Source organism: Sturnira hondurensis, unplaced genomic scaffold (assembly GCF_014824575.4).
Source record: "Sturnira hondurensis isolate 20B ecotype Veracruz unplaced genomic scaffold, ASM1482457v3 Scaffold0012488, whole genome shotgun sequence".
In the NCBI taxonomy this organism is placed as follows: domain Eukaryota; kingdom Metazoa; phylum Chordata; class Mammalia; order Chiroptera; family Phyllostomidae; genus Sturnira; species Sturnira hondurensis.
In genome coordinates this window covers 3,423,490-3,447,731 of record NW_028085119.1, presented here as the reverse complement: position 1 = coordinate 3,447,731, position 24,242 = coordinate 3,423,490, and the positions used below count along the sequence as shown (strand labels likewise).

The 24,242-nt window shown below is 39.6% G+C and overlaps 1 protein-coding gene across 2 annotated transcripts; it reads left to right on the top strand.

Moving 5' to 3' along the window:
* Nucleotides 1-23,974, top strand: HACD1 (3-hydroxyacyl-CoA dehydratase 1). Of its 2 annotated transcripts, none has more exons than XM_037060780.1 (7): nucleotides 1-340; nucleotides 10,775-10,892; nucleotides 11,075-11,093; nucleotides 11,170-11,258; nucleotides 16,699-16,820; nucleotides 20,742-20,920; nucleotides 23,799-23,974. In XM_037060780.1, the coding sequence occupies exons 1-7, from the start codon at nucleotides 84-86 to the stop codon at nucleotides 23,879-23,881; spliced, it is 867 nt and encodes a 288-aa protein (XP_036916675.1). In that variant the 5' UTR covers nucleotides 1-83; the 3' UTR covers nucleotides 23,882-23,974. The 2 variants fall into 2 exon arrangements, with proteins under 2 accessions (XP_036916675.1, XP_036916676.1); XM_037060781.1 differs by lacking the exon at nucleotides 1-340 and adding an exon at nucleotides 6,370-6,465.
* The last annotated feature ends 268 nt before the right edge of the window (nucleotides 23,975-24,242 follow it).

Here is a 24,242-nt window from a genome sequence, read left to right as displayed (position 1 = left end):
GCGGGGCGGCGGTTGGGGGCGCCCGCTCCTCCCCGCGGGAGCCGCTAGGCTGGCGGCTCCGGGCCCCCTGTGCGCGGCAGCACATGGGGCGCCTGACTGAGGCAGCGGCAGCAAACTGCGGCGCTTCGGCTGCGAGCTCTGCAGGGTCCCTGCCCACTCCCCTTCCCCTCGCGGCCACCTACCCCGGCTGCACGGCCACCATGGCGTCCAGCGAGGAGGACGGCACCAACGGCGGCGCCTCAGAGGCCGGCGAGGAGAGGGAGGCCCCCAGCAAGAGAAGGCGCCTGGGCTGGGCGGCCACCGCCTGGCTCACCTTCTACAACATTGCCATGACCGCGGGGTACGTGCGCCCCAAGGGTCCCTGCTCTGCCCCAGGTCCTCCCCGAGGTGCTGTTCCCCGATACCACGCGCCTGGAGCGCTAGGTGGCGGGGGGCGCCCTGCTGGGACCCGCAGAGGTGCGTGCGGCGCCGGGAAGCGGGGTGGTCACGGCTCTCGGGTCGCGGGCAGAGGCCGTGGGGGAGGGGCGCCGCCGCCGGCGAGTTGAATGGAGTGGAGCGGGCGGGGATCCGGCCCAGTTCACCCGGCATTGCCTAATACGGTGCACGGCGTGGCGCGGCGGCCGCGAGGCACGGGCCGGAGGTTAAGTATAGACCGGGGCAGGAATGTGGGGCCGACCCGCGAGGGAGGCTGCTTCGGCCTGACCGTCCTGGGTGCCGCTGCTGCTCCTGCAGTAGGAGAAACGCCTGGCTCCAGCCATCCCGAAGCTGGCCCGCCAGTGTCCCAAACCTGCTTTCCCGGTCGCCGACCCCTAGCGTGCATTTCCTCGTGTGGCAGATCGCTTGGCAGAGTTTTCTTAACTGTTAATGTCACCACAATTTTTTAAGCAATGGTACTTCCTAGAGCTTCTTACTTGGGAAGATTTAAATTTAAAAAAAAAAGTCTTATTAGAGCGTGTCACCCGTGTCCAGTATCTTTAGGGCCCCCTGCTCCATTACCGATACCCCATACTTTTACTTCTGGCTGTAAGTTTGAGTTACACATTAAGGTTACACAATGACTATCGCTCTTAAGAGCTGTCAAAGTGACTTCTGTGTGACTGATTTTCAAAAGCTGTTAAGAACATGCTTTTCCGTTTCTGAATTGCATTGCCTTTAAAAAGAAGTTATTTTCGATATGGCCTGAGTCTAACCTATATAAATGTGGGGAAAGCTTAAGAAGCTTTTATAGAAAGTTTAGAAAAATGCGATTGGAGAAGATTTATTAAATGATTTGACACAGTACCTAGCTTGGTGTACAATCCTGAATACCAAACACAGTTCATAAGAAATATAATATTTATTGAGGATTACTGTGTGTCAGGCACTGTGTAGGTATCATCTCAGTTTTAGCCCTCTGCAGTCCTGTGAGGGGTACATGATATATTTGATAGATTGGGAGACTAATGCACAAAGAAGTTAAGTAGCTTGCTCCAGATCACACAACCAGCCATTGTCAGACTTGGTCCTCAGCCCAGACAGTCTGACTCCAGAGCCATGTTTCTTCATGTCGTGTTGCCTTTCTGCTTTACTAACTTGTATGATCTTGAAAGCAGAAAGCTCCTATGTTCAAAGCAACTGGGGAACAATTAAGCACCCTCTATGTGATGATACCTTTAGATACAGTGGAGGCTGAAAGAATTCTCTCCTCTGTGATTGGAGAGTCTTATCCAATTAAAAAACATTTTTGGAATACTTGCCATTTTTTAACTGGTCTGCTGTACCTTCTCTTTTCAGTCCAGCCTTTCTTTAGAACCCTACGTTACCCACTAAAATATAGAAGTCAGTGCATAACTCTGGGTTAAAGCCTTCATTGACTCACTATTACTTTCACCACCATTGGGATTTAGGCTGTATGTCATTGAAGGCCCTTCTCAATAAGCTTCCAGATGCCCTTTTCCAGTTTTTAAAAATATTTTATTTATTTATCCTTAGAGGGGAAGGGAAGGAGAGGAGAGAAATATCAATGTATGATTGCCTCTCGTGAGTCCCGTCTTGGGAACTGGCCTGCAACCCAGGCATGTGCCCCGATGTGGTTTGCAGGCCCACGCTCAATCCGCTGAGCCTCACCAACCGGGGTCCCTTTCCAGTTTTATTGCATTTGAACCCCCCCCCCCCAACACATCATGCCCTCAAAGCACCATGCATTTTAATTTTCACGGCTCTCTTCATCTTTGCTCAGACTGTTCACTCTTTGTATAATATCCTCCATATACCTTCCATGACTTCTAACCAAGCTACCCGCTTTGAAGCTTTCTAGGTCTCTTACCCGATCTGGAACAGAGCTAAATGCTCTCTCCTTAGTGTTCTCACACTTCATTCATCTCCTTCCTACCTGCCCCAGCAAATTACTCCTTGTCTGAAACTTGTCTGTCTCCCTACCAATAGTGAGAAGGCCTCTTGTCACTCTCATCTCTTTTTAAAGGCAAGGATAGCTGGGATTATCCACTTAACCAATTCTTCAAAGGTTTTCTAGGGCCTTTGAGATTTGAGGAAGGAATAGGATTTGCACATGTGGAAGGGAGACATTTCAAGTGATATAAATTCTGTAAATATGCATGAGATGTAAGAAAGCTTGGTATATTCTCTTGATTTAATTGGCAGGTTGGCAAATAGTGACAAATAAGTTTGGGGAAGTTGTGTTGGAAATGGGACACCAAAGTGTACATTTTAATGGGGTGGATAGCAGAGGGTTAGCTGAGGGTCTTAGTGGTTTAGAAAACAATAAAACAATGTTAAGAAATAACATTTTTACATAAATATAAAAGAGCACTTGCCTAATTCTATAAGCTTAGCACAACCTTTCATCCCCCCTCCCTTTTTAAAAGAAGTATAATCTCCAGGTTTTTATTCAAACCTCCATTCTTAGGGAAGCCTTCCCTGACTATCTAATTCAAATAGCAGCCCCACCCAAATACTTCTTATTGCCCTTGCCTGCTTTGCCACATCTCACTTATTGCTGTATAACCATCCAATGTATTCACTAATTTGTCGCGCTGCTTATTGTTAGTCATTCCCTGTTGGAGTGCAAGCTCAGTGAAGCACTCAGGAAATTTTATTGTGAATTAGTTCATATTATAGAGCATGTTAGTTATAGTATCTGCTCTATTGTATATTGTTTTCACTTACTATTCTGTCAAATATCTCTATGTAACTTTCATAAATACACTCACGGTTAACATAAGAGTGTATAGAGTTAATATACAATAACAGATTAAATCATGCACTAATGATGTTTTACTTTTGTTTCTGTTGAATTAGTTGCTTAGGATGAATTCTCAGAAACAGAATTACACATTTAAAGGATTTTTATGGTACTTTTTAAAAAAATTGATTTTACTGGTGGAGAGGGAGAGAAGGAGGGAAGGAGGGAGAGAGAAAAAGAGAGAGAGAAACATCAGTTTGTTGTTCCACTTATTTATGCATTCATTGGTTGCTTCTTGTATATGCCCTGACCAGGGATTAACCTGCAACCTTGGTGTATTGGGACAATACTCTAGCTAACTGAACTACCTGGCCAGGGCTCCCCCCTCCCCGCTTTTCAACAAAAATCCATTGAGACTGTTAAGTACATTGTCCTAAGTTAAGTAAGTGACATAAGGTAAATATTTTAGTCCCTGTCCTTGAGGAAGTGTGACCTGGAGCATTTATATATGGCAATAAGAGACAAATGAAATAGAACATGTTATAGAACACCTGTCTACAAAGGTGTCAGGTTAGATAGGTAGGGAGAATCAGAGAAGGCTTTGTGGGCAGACCATAGAATTTCAACTGGGCATTGAAGGATGAGTAGGATTCAATAGGCATGATAGGGAAATGGCATGAGTTAGGGCACAGAGGTGGACATTGCTGGACGTGCTGATGAGGCAACGACAAATGGGCTGGAGTGTAAGGAGGGAGATGGGGATGGAGGGGTGGCTTAGGCCAGGCAAGTGCTCTAGACGCCTTGCTAAAAGGTTTGGGTTTAATTTGTGAACAGGACAGGAAGGTGTCGATGAGGGGTTGCATTTCACTCCTTTTTCACTGGATAACCTCAGATAAGTTACTTAACCTCCGTGACCCCGAGTTTTCTCCTCTGTAAAACTGGAACAACACAGCTTTGCTAGATTATCACAAGGAATAAGCAGGCCATGTGTATGAAGTGTTCAGCAGGGTGCCTGACAGACAGTGAATGTTTAAAAATGATAATTCCTAGTCATAGTGGTTAATTTAAAAATGCACTTCTTGCAGAAAGAGCAACTATTTAAGGTAGTTCCACAGTATACATAGTGTGAGTTGTTAGAGCACCGAGCCTAAGGTTCAGGCATACAGGGCAGGGCAAACATAGGTTTACAGTTTCCCATATTGAAAATAATTCAGTAATTAATAAATAATAATACAAGAGTAACTCTGACCCTGGCCAGCTAGCTCGGTTGGTTAGATCGTCCCAATATGCCAAGATTGTGGGTTCAATCCCCTGTCAGGGCACACACAGGGCACGTTGGTTAATGAATAGGTGGAACAAAAAGGTGATATTTCTCTCTCTCTCCGTTCCTCTCTCTGTCTCTCTCAAATCAATAAAAAAAAGAGAATCAACTCTGTTTTGTGTACTCACAACTATACCCCTACTTTTGCCCCGCCCTGTGTGTGTCTCCCAGGATGTGCAGTGTACGTGTTGGGTTCCTGCGGAGGACAGATCCGCACACGGGTCTGCCTCCGCTTGTTTGTGCGTTCATCTGTTGATGGACGTTTGGGGCTATGACGAATAAAGCTATGAACATTCACCTGCAGGTTTTTATATGGACACATGCTTTCATTGTTCTTGGGTAAATGCCTACAAGTGAAGTGGCTGGGTCATATGGTAGTCATGGTAGTCACATTCTTGATTTCTTAAGAAACTGCCAAACTTTTCCAAAGCAGTTGTACCATTTTCTAATACTACAGTTAGTGAACAGGAGTTCCACTTGCCGCATGGCCTCACGATCTGATAGGTGTGTTACCTCATTGTGATTTAATTTTTTAATTTTTATTTTTTAGAATATTTCTGTTATTAAAAGACTTTATTTTCAGAGAGAGGGAAAGGGAGGGAGAAAGAGGGAGACAAACATTGATGTGCATGAGAAACTTCTATTGGCTGCCTCTCTCAGGTTACCAGGGACCTGGCCTGCAACCCGGCATGTGCCCTGACCAGGAATCAAACCAGTGACCTTTTAATTCACAGGCTAGTGTTCAATCCACTGAGCCACACTAGCCAGAGATCATTCTGACTTTAATTTATATTTCCTTAGGAATTAATGACACTGAGCATCTTTTCATGTGGTTACTTACCAATTGTTGATCTTTTTTGGTATAGTGTCTGTTCAAATCTTTTTGTTCATATTTTATGGGATTGTTTCCTTTTCTGTTAAGTTTGAGGGTACTTCATATAATCTGGATACAAGTTCTTTATCAGATTATGTGATGTGTAAATATTTTGTCTACATTGTGGCTTGGCTTCTCATTCTCCTCACAGGGTCTCTCAAAGAGCAGATGGTCTTCATAAAGTCCAAATTTTTTTCTATGAACCTTTTAGCGTAACTCTGTTGGCATGAGTGTGTTATGTATGATAAGTTAAAACATTCATTGGCTGCTAAATGAAAGTTTCAGTTAGTCTAGGAAAGGAGATTTAAAGGTGTCAGTGAACAATACATGAAACCACAGATGGTATGAATGTCAAAGACCATCGTTGTACAAGCCTCCAAATGGTTACTTTAAAGGAGGTACGGTATAAAGAAGACATGATAAAATTAGAATGTCATTTTTTAGTAACTGCTAAAATTATTATACAGGACACTAATTATCAATGATGGCTAACATCACAGACAAGAGGGACAGCCAGGAATTATGTACTCTCTAGAGAAGTACACAGCACAGTCTGTGAAGTACCTGGAATGTGAACCTATATGACCAAGCCCCTAGAGTTTATAAGAATTATAAGAGGCAGAAGAACATAATATATTACATGTGGGTGTTCGATTAGCACAAACCACATTGAGGGTAACTCTGCAGGACAAACCACTCAGCGTCTTCAACAGAAAAATTGTAAGAGAAAAGCAAATGGAGGGAGTGAGGGGAAACCTAGAGATTAAAAGAGACATAACAGACACAGCAACTAATTACAATGTATGATTTTTATTTCAATCATGATGAGAAAAAAGTAAGAGACAATTGAGGAAATGTGTATCCTGACAGTTTTATTATTTAAGAAGTTATTGGCAATTTTTAAAACTGGGATAGTGGTAATATAGTTGCATTTATTAAAATAATGCTTTTAGAGATGCATAATTAAGCATTTATGAATTATATTATAGGATGTATGATTTGATTCAAAATAATGAGGAGAGGGGACAGTGGAGAGAAGTGAATAGACGTTTGGATGAAACAAGATTGTCCATAAGCTAACAGTTGAAGGTGGGCAATGGGTGCATTTTACCTTCTTCATGTGTTTGAAATTGTTGGTAATAAAAATTTTAAAAAGCAGTGTTGAAAATTTTTTAAAAAGGGAAATATAGACAACCAAGTTCTTCAAGGACCAGGGGGTCTCCAAGAAATCTCAGGAGGAGAAGAAGCATGGGAAGACAGCTAGAGGAAAGCTCTCTATAGGGTTTTTGGGTCATTATGGCCGTCCGTACTGGCATGAGAAGAAGGCCCTGTGTTTAGCAAATGATGGCATATATCTCCTGTTACCCCGCTGTTCTGTTACCCCCACTCACTAATTTAGTTCCTTGAGTAAGTACTGCCCCGCTTACCTCTAATTCCCTGGCATCTAGCACACTACCTGGCTTAGAAATAAACGTTGAACCTAAAGATGAATGAATAAACAAATGAATTAAGCAAGTAAGCAAGAAAATTTCTGCAAATGGAAAACATGTTTATATTTTCCCCAGAGAGTATTTAATCAAAGACTCAGTGTGTCTGTTTGGGTGTACATTTGGGTAATCGATAGCTGTGGCATACTTTTAAACACATTGAACTTTTCAGAAAAGAATTTCTAAATGCAGAAATTCTAATTGTTTTTGGATGTAGGAAGTCTAAAGTTAGGTAAAAGCATCAGGCTCCTGGGAGAGACTTTGTGGTGGGGGGTTAGGAAGTGAGCGCTTACTAGTTCAGGTGAGTTCCTGGCCATAGTTACTGAAAGACAGACAACGGGTGAGCATGGATGGTTGGGTGGCCCTTCCCAGCCCCACAGTGTTAATATCCTTTACTTGAAACAGGTTAGTGTTTCCTGTGATCATACTGCTATACCAGTTGGTACAACACTGCCACCTGTGGAGCAATAGTAGTACACAGTTTGTCATAATGTTAACAATACATGGATTTTTACATCATGCTATGTGAAAATGAAGAAAACTTGTCCTTTAAATGAATTCTTTGCTAGGTTAATAATTACCTCTCAAACTGATCTTTAAAATCTGAGTTTGGATTTGCCTTAAAAAGGCAAGTGTATGGAAAATTTGAATTAAAACATCTTATTAAACTTTTCATTTTCTTATTAGAAGTTGTATAGGGACTTGGAATTGAGGGGGTACTGAAGTAATGTTTTGACCTGGAAGGTACTTAAATCACTGTGCTGATCAGCGGTGTCGGGCTGGCCCAGCACGGAGGGGACACCAGCAGTTGTGACCAGGGAGAGGGAACAGCGCTGGGGTTGGGACGCTCTGGGGCTGTGTTTCAAACTTAACCATAACTTACTCCAGATTTGGGATAGGTCACATACATAATGTCTGCATGGTGATTGTCTCATATAAAACAGAGACCTTCAAACTTTTTTGATAGGACACTATTATCAGTTACAATATTTGAGTATAACTCTCCATATAACTTTTAAATTTACTTACGATTTACATACATGAATTACTATGATTAGCAAATATCTCCAGGCACAGTATGGATAGTACTTAGGACCAGACCAGTACAGCGTAGGGGTTCAAGAGCGTGGACTCTAGCTCAGTGGTGGGTTTAGGTCCCAGCTGAGAGGTTATGTGACCCTTTCCACCTACTTCCACAGCAGTAAGATGGGGTGATAGTCGTCGCTTCCTCGTAGGGTTGTGTGGTGATGAAATAGATTACTATTATGTGTTAACTATGTATGTAGGCCAACACCTAGAACACTGAAAATGCTCTGAATGTGTACTTGTTACTGTCATTATCATTCATATTTCCACATTTCTAAGGTCTTTGTGATGGTTTCAGACAGTTATCTGACTTCTTGTCCTATCTTATGAGAGAGTCCTGGTTTTTCCCCCACTATGTGCTGAAGCGGAATAAAAGTCCCAAGAGTAGAAACGTCATTCTGCCATTTTCTTATTGTTCTGTTGAGCTTGCATTGTCATGTATTCAACCAGTAGTTTATTTGTGGGGGTCAGAAAGCCGTTTGCCCATTTGTGACTGTTCTTTTAAAAGTTAAAACTAGAATTTTTTCTTTTTAGTTAAATTTATTGAGGTGATGTTGGAAAATAAGTGTACAGTTCTGTAGCGCATCATCTGTAGCGCAACATGTTGCGCAACATGCGCAATTTTTTCTTTTTAGTTAAATTTATTGAGGTGATGTTGGAAAATAAGTGTACAGTTCTGTAGCGCATCATCTGTAGCGCAACATGTTGCATAGTGTGCTCAGCCCCCAACGTCGAGTTTTCTTCCATCACCATATATCTAACCCCCTTTCTCCTTTGCTACTCCTCACCCGCCTTCCCTCTGGTAACCACTGTACTGGTGTTGTCTGTGTCTCAGTATTTTTGCTTGTTTTTCTTGTTTGTTCACTTGTTGCTTTGTTTTATATCCCACAAATGAGTGAAGTCATCATTCTGCTTAGCATGATACTCTGAAGATCCACCCATGTTGTCGCCAATGGCAGTATGCCGTCTTTCCTTATGGCTGAGCGGTAGTCCATTGTGTGCATGGACCACATCTTCTCTGCCCACTCATCTGTCAAAGGACACGGTGGTTGTTTCCATGTCTTGGCCACCGTGAATAGTGCTGCAGTAAACACAGGGTGCATATATCTTTGTGAATAAGTGTTTTCAAGTTTTTTGGGTAGATAGCTGGAAGAGGGATTGCTGGGTCATATGGTAACTATTCTAAATTATTTGAGGAGCCTCCATACTGTTCTCTATAGTGGCTCTACCAGTTTGCATTCCTATTAGCAGTGAATAAGGATTTCCTTTTCTTCACATCCTCAACAACACTTGTTATTACTTGTATTGTAGTTTTCCTTTGCATTTCCCTAACAGCTAGTGAAGTTGAACATCTTTTCATATATCTGTTGGCCATTTGTATGTCTTCTTGGCAGAAATATCTGTTCAGGGCCTCTGCCTCCTTTGCAAATACCATCTCTTTGGTTGGTTGCCTTTTTTTTTTCCATGATGGTGGTTTCTTTTGCTGTGCAGAAGCTTTTTAGTTTGGTGTAACCCCATTCATCTATTTTTGCCTCTACTTCCCTTGTCTTTCAGGTCAAGTTCATAAAATCTTCAATAAGATCAAGGTTTATACATTTTGTTCCTATGTTTTCATTTATGTCATTCATTGTTTCAGATTATTATATTTAGGTCTTTGATCCATTTTCAAGTAATTTTATACATGGGGACAAACTGTAATCTAGTTTTATTCTTTTGCATGTGGCTTTCTAATTTTCCCAACACCATTTATTGAAGAAACTTTCTCTTCTCCATTGCATGTTTTTGGCCCCTTTACCAAAAGTTATTTGCCCACATGTGGGTTTATTCTGGACTCTCAATTCTATTCCATTGGTCCGTGTGTCTGTTTTTCTGCCAATACCACGTAGCATAACTTGAAGTCAGGGAGTGTGATACCTCTGCTGTGTTCTTTTTTCACAGGATTGAAAAAATTGACCTCTCTTTGGCTGTTCGAGGTCTTTTGTGGTTCCAAATGAATCTGATGATATTTTTGTTTTGTTTTTAAAAGTAATTTTAGAGTTTATAAATCCACTTAACTAGACACTTTGGAGACCACTGATTTAAAAGTCTGGGCTGGCTACTCATTTCCATGGTTACATCATTAAAGGTCAAAAAAGTTACGGATAGTAGAACATTTTAAAACGTATTTGTGCTTTTGTCATTGTGACTGGAGGAGGTCGATTAGCAGCGTGAGAAAGCTGGTCTCCCCAGATGCAGTTTGTATTTTGTGTACTGTGAATTCACAGTACGGAATCTGTATTCGACGTGCAATACAAGTTACAAAGGGAGAACATAGGTTTTTTATTCTTTCTTTAAAATAAACTCGATGGAAGTGGGCCCATGCCTAACCTATATGTGTCCCTTATGTGGCACAGCAATTATTTAACAAAAATTGCAAAATTATTAATCAATTCTTACTAAAGATTTTATTTACAAGTACCTATTTACATACACACAGCTTTTTACCTTAAGAAGTCACTATATAATTAGTAAATGCTTTATAGCAAGATCATTTTTTGGTAATACACCTGACTTTTTCAGTCTGTCAGCTTATCTGCTGAAACCAAAGGTAGAATGGACACTGCTTGACAGTTGCATGTAGTTGGTCTCAAATGTTCTGTTTATCCCCTTGAGTCAATGTAAAATCATGTCTGTCCTTTCTTCCTGAGGTTTTTAAAAATGGAATAGCGAACTGAGAGCACAATAAAACACGAATGCTCTGCCTATATAAATGATGACATTCTTTTTAGGAAGGTTAGTGGTATTCATTTTGATCAAACTTTATAAAATACTTCTATTTTCTCTAGGTGGTTGGTTCTAGCTATTGCCATGGTACGTTTTTATATGGAAAAAGGAACACACAAAGGTTTATATAAAAGTATTCAGAAGACACTTAAATTTTTCCAGACATTTGCCTTGCTTGAGGTAAGTTTTCAATGATGCTATTTTTCTGTGATTGTAATATTTATTTGAAAACATATTTGTTGAGAAAAAGTAATTTTGCTAATTATATAACACCTACAGATTCATTTAAAACCAAAGTTAACAGGAATTTATTTTATGTTGTATGCTACTGACTAGTGAATTTTGTTTTTATTTGCTTATAGGTGGTCCACTGTTTAATTGGTGAGTTTTTTATTTAATTTTTATTTTTGGTATGAATTGCCTTGAAGACAATGGTTGACTTGATTTTCTCATTCAGGAATTGTGCCTACTTCTGTGATTGTGGCTGGGGTCCAAGTGAGTTCCAGAATCTTTATGGTGTGGCTCATTACTCACAGTATAAAACCAGTAAGTGACATAAATGCGTCCTCTGCTTGAGCCTGCTGGGAGAGCTTTTGTAGTAATAGGAATCTAAAAATACTAGCACTGGAGTATGTCAGGAAGTAGAACCAGTGGATTAAAAAGGGCTGGGTTTTGGATTTAAGTGTGATTGTCTGTTGGCTCAATGAATTAGCAGAATAACTTTGAAACACAAGCAAAGCCAAATATTGGTATTTTGTATTCATGGCATAGTGTCCTCTAGTATTTTCCAATTTTAAAAATTACTATCCATATGCTCTATCAAATGGTTAACTGAAAATTTTATTTTCCACTGAGGTTATTAGTATTGTCTTTGTTTATGTAATTGAAGTTGTTGGTGTAAAGAGTTTATTTTTCCTCATTTAGCATTTAGTGTTGTCGCAACAGACATGAAATGGAAGTGTAGCTCCGGAGAGCTAAACAAATGGCAAGGACTAAAAGTTAGGAGGGTTAAGGGGCCTAGAGAAAAATAAGCACAACATTTGTTATTGAGGCATGACAGGAGCCAGACCTAAATCTAGTTAATGGCTTAACTCCTTTTAGGCAAACAAACACATTCTTGCTATGTCAAGACATCGGGGCTCTTAAGCCCGTGACAGAAGCATTTCCCAGATGAGCCCTTCTGACCTCCCTGACAGCCTCTGGAGTCTCCTGTCTGCTTGAGGACAGATCTCTGGCCTCCTTTCCATTCCTCAGATGCCTTTCTCGTCTCTTCTGCTTGGGATGATGCCTAACCGCCCTCCCTGCCCGCGAGACTCACTGGCCTCCTGTCTCTGTGGGGAAAGATGGCCGACCCTCGGCCCTTTTATTGCTCTACAGTTCAGCTCTCTTGACTACTATCTTTCACTCGACTTACTTAATCCACCTGGCCCCTAACCAATGACTGCTGTACAATAGGAATCTGGAGAGCCAGACTTTTAATTTAGATTGCCATGTAGTTTAAAAGCAGGAGTCCAACATTAACGTAATAAAATAAAGACTATTCTGAACAGTGAATGAATATTACAGCTGGACCAGGACCACAGAGAGTCTGAAGACTGAGGAAGAAGAAAGAAAAGACAGGGTGGCTAACATTCACTGGAGAAAATAATTTAAAAACGAGCTATGATCGCATATATATGTGGAATCTAATGAACAAAATAAACTGACATACAAAATAGACACACAGGCATGGATCCGTGGAACAGACTGACAGCCGTCAGAGGGGAGGAGATGGGGGGACTGAATGAAAGAAGCTGAAGGGATTAGCCAGAGAACATGTACGCGTACCCCATGGGCACAGACAACAGTCTGGTGACGGCCAGAGGGCAGGGTGGTGGCGGGAGCTAGGTAAAGGTGGGCAGAGTGGTGGGGTGGAGAACAGAGACATCTGCAGTAGTGTCAACAATGAAAATAAAGTTAAAACATAAATGGATAAAATAAAAACAAACTACAAGGTGACTAGTCCCCAAGTGAAAAAAGCCATCTGCTTGGTTTTTTTATCCTCCAGAGGGTCTCTGCCGTCATGTTATTATTTAATTTTATCCAACATTAGCTTCCACTGGCACCTATTCACCACTCTTTAATTAATTCAGCATTTATTGAGTGCGTTCTATACACCTGGCTGTGTGTTAATGTGTGGCTTTACAAAATGAATACGGCAGTCTGCTGTCATGTGCACTGGCTGTTGTAGACCAAGGAGGGGCAGCCGTGCAGATGTTGAGTCGTTCAGCAAATACATCAGTGTGCACCTGCTCTGTGCCTGTTACCACGCTGGGGATCCCGCTATTAGTAATACAGATGTAGTTCCCACCTCGTAGAGCCTATAATTAGGAGAGATACTAAACAAGGTGTTGCACAAATAGTTGTTTCATTATTTTAGTGTTAGTGCTTTGAAACAAGGGACCAGCAGGTACTGCAATATACTTGGGGACTTAGCCTGAGCTAGGGAGTGAAGGAAGGCTCCCCGAGGAAAGACTGTGTAAGCCAACCATAGATAGGTATGCAAGAGTCAGGCAGACCAGTTCAGTAGAAACTTGGAGTGTTGTAATATAGACATGAACAAAATACTGTGAGAACAAGGAAGGTGAGCATACCTTCTCAGGGTGAGAGGAAGGGTTTGGAAAAGTTTTCCTAAGGATAGGTTGTTTTTGCTGGAGATGAGAAAGGATTTTCTATGGGAGCAGCATTCAAATTAAAGGGAATAGCACAAATGTTCAGAACATATTCTGGAAACAGTACAAAGTTTAGTGTCACCAGACAGAGGTGTTGGGGATGTAGAGCAGGGGGGTCAGGGTGAGGGTGGGTCAGGTAACTGAAGATGAAGTTGGAGAGATTTAAAGAACCTTGAACTATCCTTTCCTCTTGTTAAGCAATGGGGCACCAATGAATATTTTTAAATTTTTAATGTTTATTTATTTTTATTTTTTATTTTATTGATTATGCTATTACAGTTGTCCCAATTTTCCCCCTTTGACACTCTTTACCCAGGAGCCCCCACCCCCTCAGGCCATCCCCACACCATTTTTCACGTCCATGGGTCAAGCATATAAGTTCTTTGGTTACTTTATTTCCTATAGTTGCTCCTAATATCCCTCAGCCTATTCTGTACCTACTGTTTGTACTTCTAAGTCCCTTCACCTGGTCCCCCATTCCCCCAAACACCCCCTCCTTACTGGCCACTGTCCCAGTGTTCTCCATACCTATGATCCTGTTTCTGTTCTGCTTGTTTGCTTAGTTTGCTTTTTAGATTCAATTGTTATTTATTTATTGCCAATTTAAGGTTCATAGTTTTGGTCTTCTTTTTCTTGATATTTCATGTAATAAAAGTTTGATGGTGAAGAGCTCCTTTAGCTTTACCTTGTCTGGGAAGTGTTTTATTTGCCCTTCGATTCTAAATGATAGATTTGCTACATAGAGTAATCTAGGTTGTAGGTCCTCGTTTTTCATTACTTTGAATGCTTCTTGCCAATCCCTTCTAGCCTGCGAAGTTTCTTTTGAGGAATCAGCTGCTTTTAAGATTCTCTCTTTATCTTTAACCTTTGGCATTTTAACTATAATGTGTCTTGGGGTGGGCCTCTTTGAATCCATGTTGTTTGGGACTCTCTGTGCTTCCTGATCTTGAATGTCTGTTTCCTTCACCGAATTAGGGAAGTTTTCTTTTATTATTTTTTTCAAATAGGTTTCCAGTTTCTTGCTCTTATTCTTCTCTTTCTGGCATCCCTATGATGAGAACGTTAGGATGCTTGAAGTTGTCCCCAAGGCTCCATATACTATCCTCGATATTTTTGGATTCTTTTTTCTTCTTGCTGTACTGATTAGATGGCCTTTTCTTCCTTTTATTCCAAATCATTGATTTGATTCTCAGCTTCATCCACGTCATTGTTAATTTTCTGTAAATTGTTCTTTATTTCAGTTAGTGTCTCCTTCATTTCTGATTGGATCCTTTTTATGCTGTTGAAGTGCTTGCTCACTCAGTTCCTTGAGCATTCTTATAACCAGTGTTTTGAACTCTGCATCTGATAGATTGCTTACGTCCATTTTGTTTAGTTCTTTTTCTGTTCTTTCACTTGGGCCATATCTCTTTGTTTCCTCATTTTGGCAGCCTCCCTGTGTTTGTTTTTGTGTATTAGGTAAATCTGCTTTATCTCCATGTCTTGGTAGTATGGCCTAATGTGACGGGTGTCCTGTGGGGTCCATTGGCACAGTCTCCCCTATCCTCTAAGCTGGGTACTCAAGGTGTGCCCTTCATGTGGGCTGAGTACACCCTCCTCTTGTAATTGAGCCTTGATTGCTGTCAGGAGGTCAATGGGAAGGATTTAACCAGGCCAGAGAGCTGGTAGGACAGGCTGTGACCTCTGACTAGCAACCACCTCCCTCTGTGGCTTGTGGAGGCCATTGGGGGGTGGTGCACTGACGTGGTCTGTAACTGTTCACTGGGTGTGTAGGCTCTGGGGTTTCCCAGGAGGTGCCGGCCAAGATCAGCTACCGCCCGTGTTCTGTATGGACCCTTTGGTGTAAGCTATAAAGAGATCTGCAGATGGCTGCTGCTAGTTCTAGGCCGCAGGCCACTCAACGAGAAGTATGGAGCTGGGCTCAGCTGTTGCTTGTTTGAGCACATTTAGGAAGGTCTGAGCCTGTACCTAGCCCAGTCATTCCTATGGAAAAGCCACTGTTACCAGCTTGGGTGGGTCTGTGAATTGAATGCAGTGGAGTCTTAGGTAGCCATTAGGATGCAGCAAAGTGTGTGAGCCAGGCTGATGGAGAATCAGATATGGTGCTACTGCACTGTGGCTCTTTGTGGTAGAGGGTTCAGAAAATGAACAGTGGCTGTTCTTTGTAGTTCTCTCTGGGAGGAAGCAGTCCCTCAGCTCTTGTCCTGATGCCAGACACTTCAGTTCTTCCATGTATGCCGCTGGTACCCTTCAAGGTGCTGCCCCACTGCCTGAGCCCAGAGGGAGTGAGTCTGAGTAAGTCCATGTGTGTGATCCTCCAAGAGGAGACACCTATTTCTTCCTGTTGACCCAACCCCCACTGGTTTTTACAGCCAGAAGTTATGGGGACTTCTCTTCCTGGCACTAGAACCCTGGGATGAATGGTCTGGTGTGGGGCTGGGATCCCTTACTCTGGAGATACCCTCTGTTTTACAACCACCACATGTGGATTTGGGGCCATCCCCTTTTGCGTCTTTGCCCCTCCGCCCCTCCTACTCATCTGGATGAATGTGATTTCTTTAATTCCTTAGTTGTAGGACTTCGATGCAGCTCTATTTTCTGATGATTCTGAATGATAGTTGTTCTGTTGTTTAGCTATAATTTTGCTGTGGTTGTGCAAGGAGGCAAGCCACATTTACCTACGCCTCCATCTTGACCCCCAGTGAAGCTTTTACATTACAGGACTAGCTGCCTCCGGTCTTGTTTTTGTTTGCTTGCTTCTTTGTTTTGCTTTTAAGGGAACTTTTGTCCATGAAGCAAATGAGTAGTGGAGATACCTTTTTAGGAGGCTGTTACAGTAGTCTTGTGTGAGAGACGAGAAGGCCCTGGATTGAACAGGTGGTAGCGGTGCCGAGGACAAGTGGGCAGATTCAGGACTTAGTTCTGCAGTAGAATGGCTCTGACTTGATGACTATAAACAGTTGGAGGCTTGGATCATTTTCGTGCTCTTTTGAGGGGGTGATGCTGTCCTGGGACAGTTGAGTTATTGGCTGGAATGAAGGGTGAGAGAGAATCAGTAGAAATGTGATCATTCCTGTCCTAAGGACGTATTTACATTGTGTTTTTATAATGAATTATGTGGCGGCGACTGTGTTAGTTTTCTGTATTGTATCTGTTTAACCCTACCATTCCGTTGTATATAATGAAAGACACACAGTGAATAATTAAGGTATAATATCTTCGTGGAGAGAAAATTTCGAGCTTAAACGACACTGGATTTCTCTGTCATTCTGCAGATCCAGAATGAGGAGAGTGTGGTGCTTTTTCTGGCCGCGTGGACTGTGACAGAGATTACTCGCTATTCCTTCTACACATTCAGTCTTCTGAACCACTTGCCATACTTCATTAAATGGGCCAGGTGGCGATGCCTTGTAGTCCAGCTTCTCACAGTCCTGTGCATGCGTGTTTTGTTGCTGCGCTTACTCTAGATAATTCAAGTTTGCGTTTCAGCCCTGTGATGCCAGATGCTGTGGTTTTGCATATTTAACAGTGTTATAAGTTGCATTCTAAAGGCCTGATTTAATGATCAGAGAGAAATCATATTAATATATATTTTCAGTGAAGTCAACGTAAGACAAATTATATTAGTTTCCTTAATCTCTAAATTGGTCATTCATTTTTCTATGAAAGTAACATACACATTTTTGCAATTATATTAAGTATACTTTGTGCTAAAAATAGGGCATTTTGTATGATTGATTTAAATTATTTTAATATTCAGTCTAGGCACCACAATTTTTAGTCTCTTATACATACAAGGTCAAGTTTGTTTTAAGTAGCAGAGACAGGAATTTTTAAAAAGTCACACTTATTTGAAATTGTACTATTTGCAATGGGGACAAAATTTATATTTCAAAGGTTCTAAATATATCCTAAAACAGCAGTTTTTAATGCAAAAGATGTTTTGTTCTTTTTAAAGTTTGAAATCTCTGAGCAGCTGATATTTTATAAAATTATTACAAAAACAAGACTGTTCTTTGAAGAACAAACCACAGACCATCATAGATTTGTCCATTTTATTCCCTATAATGTACTTGTAGTTGTAATAACAACAATAACCGTAACTTAACATGCTGTGCACCAACTGCATACCTGAGATGCAGGCATGAACACAACAAAAATCTCTGCCCTCTCAAGATGGAGAAAACAAAAAATAAAACCACTAACAGCCACATGAAATACTGTGTGTTAAGAAGTTCAAGGAGAGACAGGGCGAGGGTGTCTCTCTCTCATTTACATCTATCCAGGGTAGGCAGGATAAAAGAGTTCCACAATATTTTTGTTTTTTTAGATTTTTTTAAACTACAGAAATAACATATTTTCATTGTAAGAAGCTCAAACAGTACAGAAGTTTTTAGAATAAACACAGAGAGTTTCTGTTTGTGGTCTTATCTGACCCACTTCTTTCCTGTTGGGGGGAAAATGTTTGGAATTTAACCATTCAGATTTTTTCTTATTAATGAAAATGTGAACATGGTGTGAGTTTTTAAAAGCATAGATAGGATGACATTGTATTTGCTTTTTGTTTCTATCTAGGAGCTTAAAAAAAAGTCACTACAGGTATATACGGATTTAGCTCATAGTGTGACTGACCCAGTTCTCTTATGGCTAGAACTTAGACCATTTTCAGTTTTCTGATATTATAATACTGCTTTGAAATATTATAAATAATGCTATATCTATATTTCTGTTCTTTTTAAAAACTCTGCTATTCCTATTAAGGAATTCCTAACTTGTTTGAAGGTAATCCATAATTAGTGTCTAATTTGTTTTTGATTCTCATATATTAAAAGCCTACCATTTTACTTCAGTGATCACTCCTTGTTTGTAAGTCATATATTATGCATGTTCCAATGTAATAAGTGAGAATAGATGAATAAACCAGTAAACCTAAAAGAAGAAAAAGAAAACCTTTTATATTCTTTATACTCTCCCTGCGCAAGGATTATCATTTGTATTTGTTTGGTTGGCTTTATTCCTGCTGTACCAGAAAACTTACTTTCAGATACTGGACCTTTTGCAAGGTCTGTGGTTTGGAAGGTGGCCAACCGCTAACCCTAGAATGCTGTCAGTGCCATTTGCACGGCCTGTCTTCTGGACATCCAGCGCTTTTGAAAATACTAATTCATGATAGTAGCTTTTTTTTTAATTTGCTGTATTTATAACATTTGTTTGTGTGGAAGATAATGGTCTTTATAATGCTGCCTTTTGGAATGCATTTGCATGTCTTGGATTTCTGGAGAAGCTCACAATGCTGCCATTCGTTGCATGTTAAAATTTGCTCTTTAGAAATCCTTTGTCAATTGCCTTAATGTTAAACAAGATAGTATAAAATCTTTCAACTTTGAAATTCACATGTTAGCATAATACATCATGTTAGTTCATTATAATCATGAATAATTATATTTCATGTCAAAAATTGTAAAGATCTCAGCCACCTTATATATATTTGCCAACCCTCTTAAATAACCTAAAATTATGTTTGTACTTATGTTCAGATGTTGAAGGTATTGTTCTCAAATAACACTTCACTTTAAAACTGCCTTTTTATTTATAACTAGCTGACTATTGTGACAGTTTGAATATAATTTGGTTTGATTTATGTCAGAAGTGTTCCTAGAAAGTCCACCAAACAGATGACTATATATTGTTTTGTTTTCATACTGATTTCCATTTTAGTTTCAAAAAGGGATTCCCTTCCAAAACTTTTAGATGACAATTAGAAATCTTCAAGGAACATTATATTTTTTTCTGAATGGTAATTAAATCATGCTGCCATCAGAAGTTAGAGAGTTGGTGACATGTAATCTTTTAAAAATGCAAATGAAGTCAAGTAAGTTATATAATTTATTTCCATTTCAGTAAAAATAATCACTTTTTAAGACTTTAAACTAATTTATTCTAGGAGTGGTCATTTTTTTCTGATAAAGAACAGTGCTACAAAAATATCTGAGAGTCAGATAAAGTTTAAAAAAACTACTTAAATAAGTTTGAATGTTTTACTTGCAGAAGGAATAGGTATTTAGCTATATGATTTTAAGTTGAGATAGGAAGTTAATATTGTAAAAGATTCAGTTAATTAATACACAAATAACTACACAGTCTGGAAAGAAAGCAGGTGGTAGACCAAATGAAAGGAAGGGATACACAGGGCCGTAAAAGGATTATTGTTCTTTCTTAAGCAGTTAATGTATTAGGCAAATAATTCTGTCCTTATCCACCATATTTTATCCCTGTATATCCTTGGCATGGAGGAATAAGGTGATTTTTAGGCTGTCTCCAAACTTCCATCACACTGCCAAATTTGACTTTTCTTTACATATATTTCTGAATGTCAACAAAATGATCAAATAAAATATGGATTATTTTTTTGTCCACCAAAACTTTAACCTTAATTTTCTGCTGTATGGTAACTGACTTGGAGAAGAATGATTTTCTTTAATGGAGAAATGTCATTGCTTTGGGTTCTTGAGACGCCTGCAGCGGGGCACCGGTACACACCTGAGACTGTCCCCTGCCTGTGGCTTAGGTGATGCGCAGCCTGCTCCGGGTCAGAGAACTGGCCACAGTCTAAGTGAACTAATTGTGATTTTCAGATTTTTGAATAGAATTTTTACAGCTCTATTTTAAGCAAGCTAAACTATCATTTATGTGGGAATTCAGGAAACAACTTGTTTTGTTGTGAAAATAGCTTTAGACAGTGTATTCTTTAGTAGTTACTAATGCTTTTAGGCAATATTATCAGTTTTCTGGAATGTTAATTCCCTTTTGATTAGTAGCCACAGAGTTTTCCAAATTTCCCCCAAAGAAATACTTTCGTAATTTCAAGGTTTAGATGTAAAGTAGGATCATAACAGGTCTTTTAAAGCGCAGCATTGAACAATAAACGTCTAGCTGCAGTGCAGAAAAGTCAGTTGAGAAGTTACTTTCACAATACTTTACAGTACATATGCTTCACAATACATACATACATACTGTAAAATACTTAAAAACTGCATGTGCATTAAAATGTATATAGTTATTTTAGTACTTTTAAGTTGACTTCTTAGTATGATTTTCCCATTTAAAGTGGAAACTGCTGTGAGAAAAAGGATGATGATTAAGTTAATAAGCAAATGATTAAAGTAGAAAAAGTTAATTTTTGTGTGAGGTTATTGTAAATATGTATATGAAGGAGAATTTGTAAGTTCAAGCATACATAGTAGTACCAAAAGAGCCATTATATACAATCCAATACTTATACTAGAAAAATAATTCTCTAAGGTTTTTCTTTCTGCAGATACACTTTTTTTATCATCTTATATCCTGTTGGAGTTGCTGGTGAACTTCTCACAATATACGCTGCCTTGCCATATGTGAAGAAAACTGGAATGTTTTCAATAAGACTTCCTAATAAATACAATGTCTCTTTTGATTACTATTATTTTCTTCTTATAATTATGGCTTCCTATATACCACGTAAGTATGTATTTATTAGTACTTTGATTTAGTATATGGTATGAACGTTTTTGGAAAGATATCACAATTGCTAGTTTAATAAGCAAGGAGAAAAAACAGTTTGCAGATATATCAAAACCTCTATTCAATCCCACATATTTTCATTAATTTGAAATAAATGAATATCCAATGAGTCAGAAAAGACTTTTTCCTAGGTATGAAGCGAAAGGTAAGTAAATTAATACACAAATGATTGCCTTCTCAAAATTATTTAACAATAAGCTTAGTTTGATGCATTCTTAAAGAAAAGATAAAGCATGCAATGTTGAACTGTTTGTAAGCATGTAGAATTACAGATCTGAATAGAAACATTTTATTCAAGAAAATGGCAGGTCATTTCCATCTATTCATTAAGCACATACTTGGAAAAATCATCCAGGAGAACTTTTTAGTCTTATGTGTATTGCTCTATGCACTGGAAAATAATTAAGCTACTTTTCTTAAAATATATTGAATGATTCAGCCTTTTTACTAATTTTCATCACCCTTCAATAGATGCAATGAATTAGTGAGGCTTTACTCACTTCATTTAAGTACTAACAGTGGTATATGTTTAGGCCAGATTTTGGTAGTCACTGACAGGGAATAATGTAAAACAAGATGGTTAGTTACCCTTTCATTAAAATTAGAGACTGATGTCAGTGGGGAAAAAGGGAAATAAGAAAAGTTGAGAGAATCTAAAATCTACATTGACACAATATAAAATATTTAATCTAAAGGGGATGAACATAAAACTTGACCAGCACCTGGAGGCCTCCAATTTTTAAGCTTTTCAAGATCAGAATTGGTCAGGTCATGTTTTTAATCCCCTCCTCTTGTAGCATTTCAGCCTGACTCTCTTAAAGTGCCAGCAGAGTCAGTTCAGAGGGCTAAGGAGTGGGACATCTGTAACACTTGTTTGTACCCACCCCTGCTTTCTCAATACCCAGTATTTGGCACCACACCTTGAGCAGAGCCCCACCTGGCTTCAGTGTTTGCCATGCATAGTTGCAGGTTCAGTTATCGGGTTCTCCTCTTTCTCATGACCACTGAGACATCAGCACAAAACCTCAGGACCCAATGGATTATGGTGTGAAACCAGTCAGCTAATGACTTTTGACTGCGTGTTTTCAGGTGTTCTGGGAGACACAGACTCTCTCCTCTGCCAGCAGCAGCTTCTCAGTTCATCATGCTGCCATTTGCCTGAGAGGCCCACTTGCTAGAAGATCAGTCAGCTGGGGGATGTTTTTGACTTGATTATTAATATTAGCAGTAATAACTAATTTTGCCTTGCTTAAATTCTTTCCTAAGTAAAAGTACTTTTTGAATACTTATTTTAATACTGTTTATTCTAATGTATCATGGGGACATTATAAATTAGAGAGATTAAGTAGATGGATTAAAAATCACCCATAGCTGGGTGATTAAATAAGGCCAGAATTTGAACTCAAGCTGAGACTTTTACTAAAACTATTCAGAATGTTAGAGAAGCATTTGCAATCCTTGGTCAGTTAGCTTTAAGTATATATGACCTGAGTATATTTTAGTCTCCTAGGTATAATATGATCATTACATTATCAAGATGAATAGTAACTAAACTTAAAAAAGTAAAATCTGTTGTGCATTTTTCTCCATTTGAGCTAAGTTCTATATAGATGCAAGGTAAAAGAGATTAAATAACCCTGGCTGGTGCAGCTCAGTGGACTGAGCATGGGCTGTGAACCAAAGGGTCGCTAGTTCGATTCCCAGTCAGAGCACATGCCTGGGTTGCAGGCCAGGTCCCCAGTGAGGGCCATGTGAGAGGCAACCACACATTGATGTTTCTCTCCCTATCTTTATCCCTCCTTTCCCGTCTCTCTAAAAATAAAAATAAAGTCCTTTAAAAAAATTAAAAAAGATTAAGTAAAAAACTATCTAATCTTGCAAAAAAATAAAATAAAAATAGTTATCTGAAGTTGCCTAGGCAAGATAGTCAAAGCTTATTTGTCATTAAAGTCACTGATTTGGCTGTTCTATTTCTCACTTCCAGAGATGCATTTACATTTGTATTGGTAACAGTTGATGTGAATTTGTTCATCCACTAACACTTATACTGTAATTTAAAGCACCAATTCAAATAGACTCAGAATAATTCTCCAAAATTGGATAGGGCCGATGACAGTGTGCCTAACTGGCCTGATACATGTACATCTGTGTGTTTGCATGTAACAGACTGCTCTTCCCAGCCAAGAGGAGCTTCTGCACTGGGCTCTATTCTAACCCTCTACTGGTCACTCTCCACACAGGCCCTGTGCCTTCTAGATCACCCTCTGGGAACCGGGGACCATGGGACTTGCTACCCATGTGGCACTGAGTATACATCTAGATACTGCTCAGACCTCTTCCCCTATTTGGTCTCTTCAGGGTTAACCATGTCAGCAATCTACAGAGCCCTGAAGTCAAGGGGCGGCTAGGGCAGCTGTTTGGGAGGGGTATGGGTTGTGTGGGCTTGCATCTCCACACACATATTCAGAAGACCCCTCATGGGCCAGGCGGGCAGCTATCCTTACGCTGGAATTTTCTGGCACAGTACTCCAAACTGTTACAGGATTCTAAGTTCAAAAATGGTCTCCCAGGTCATTAGGAAAGTATATTTATCAAGGTATTTAAATTTGCTAGAATCCGCCACAGCTTACGGCATTAAGGTATTTAGGCAGATGGTATTATGTGGGCCTCCATTTGTACTCGTACCTGACCTCTATAAATAGGGGGTAGCAGTGGTATCTGATGCCCTTGCTCTGAAACTTTGCTGCCTTTAAGAAGTTTCAAGTATAACTAATTTCCAACAATAGCTTATCTTTGTTTTCTTTTTTCAATTAAGTGTTTCCACAACTCTATTTTCACATGTTACGTCAAAGAAGAAAGGTGCTTCACGGAGAGGTGATTGTAGAAAAGGATGATTGAATGGCTGCTGCAAACAAGGTGCTTTTTCCAGAATACCCAGGATTACTTGAGTCTGAGTTTTAATAACGAGAATAAACAACTTCATGAAATATTGCAGATTGTATTATTTCTTCCAGTATAACTTGAGACATGTGGTATTTGTCAGTATTTGTATTCACATTGTACCACGTCCATTTTCTATAAGAACCATACAGATATTTATCAACTGTTGGGTAGGTGATGATCATTAAGAAAATAATTGGTGTTTTACAACACCTTAAAAAAAACTTTTGTGTTTCTTTTCAGTTTTATAATTTTTTGCAACATATGCTCAACGCTTTTTAAATCAATATTTAGAAATTAGTTTAGTGATTTAACATTA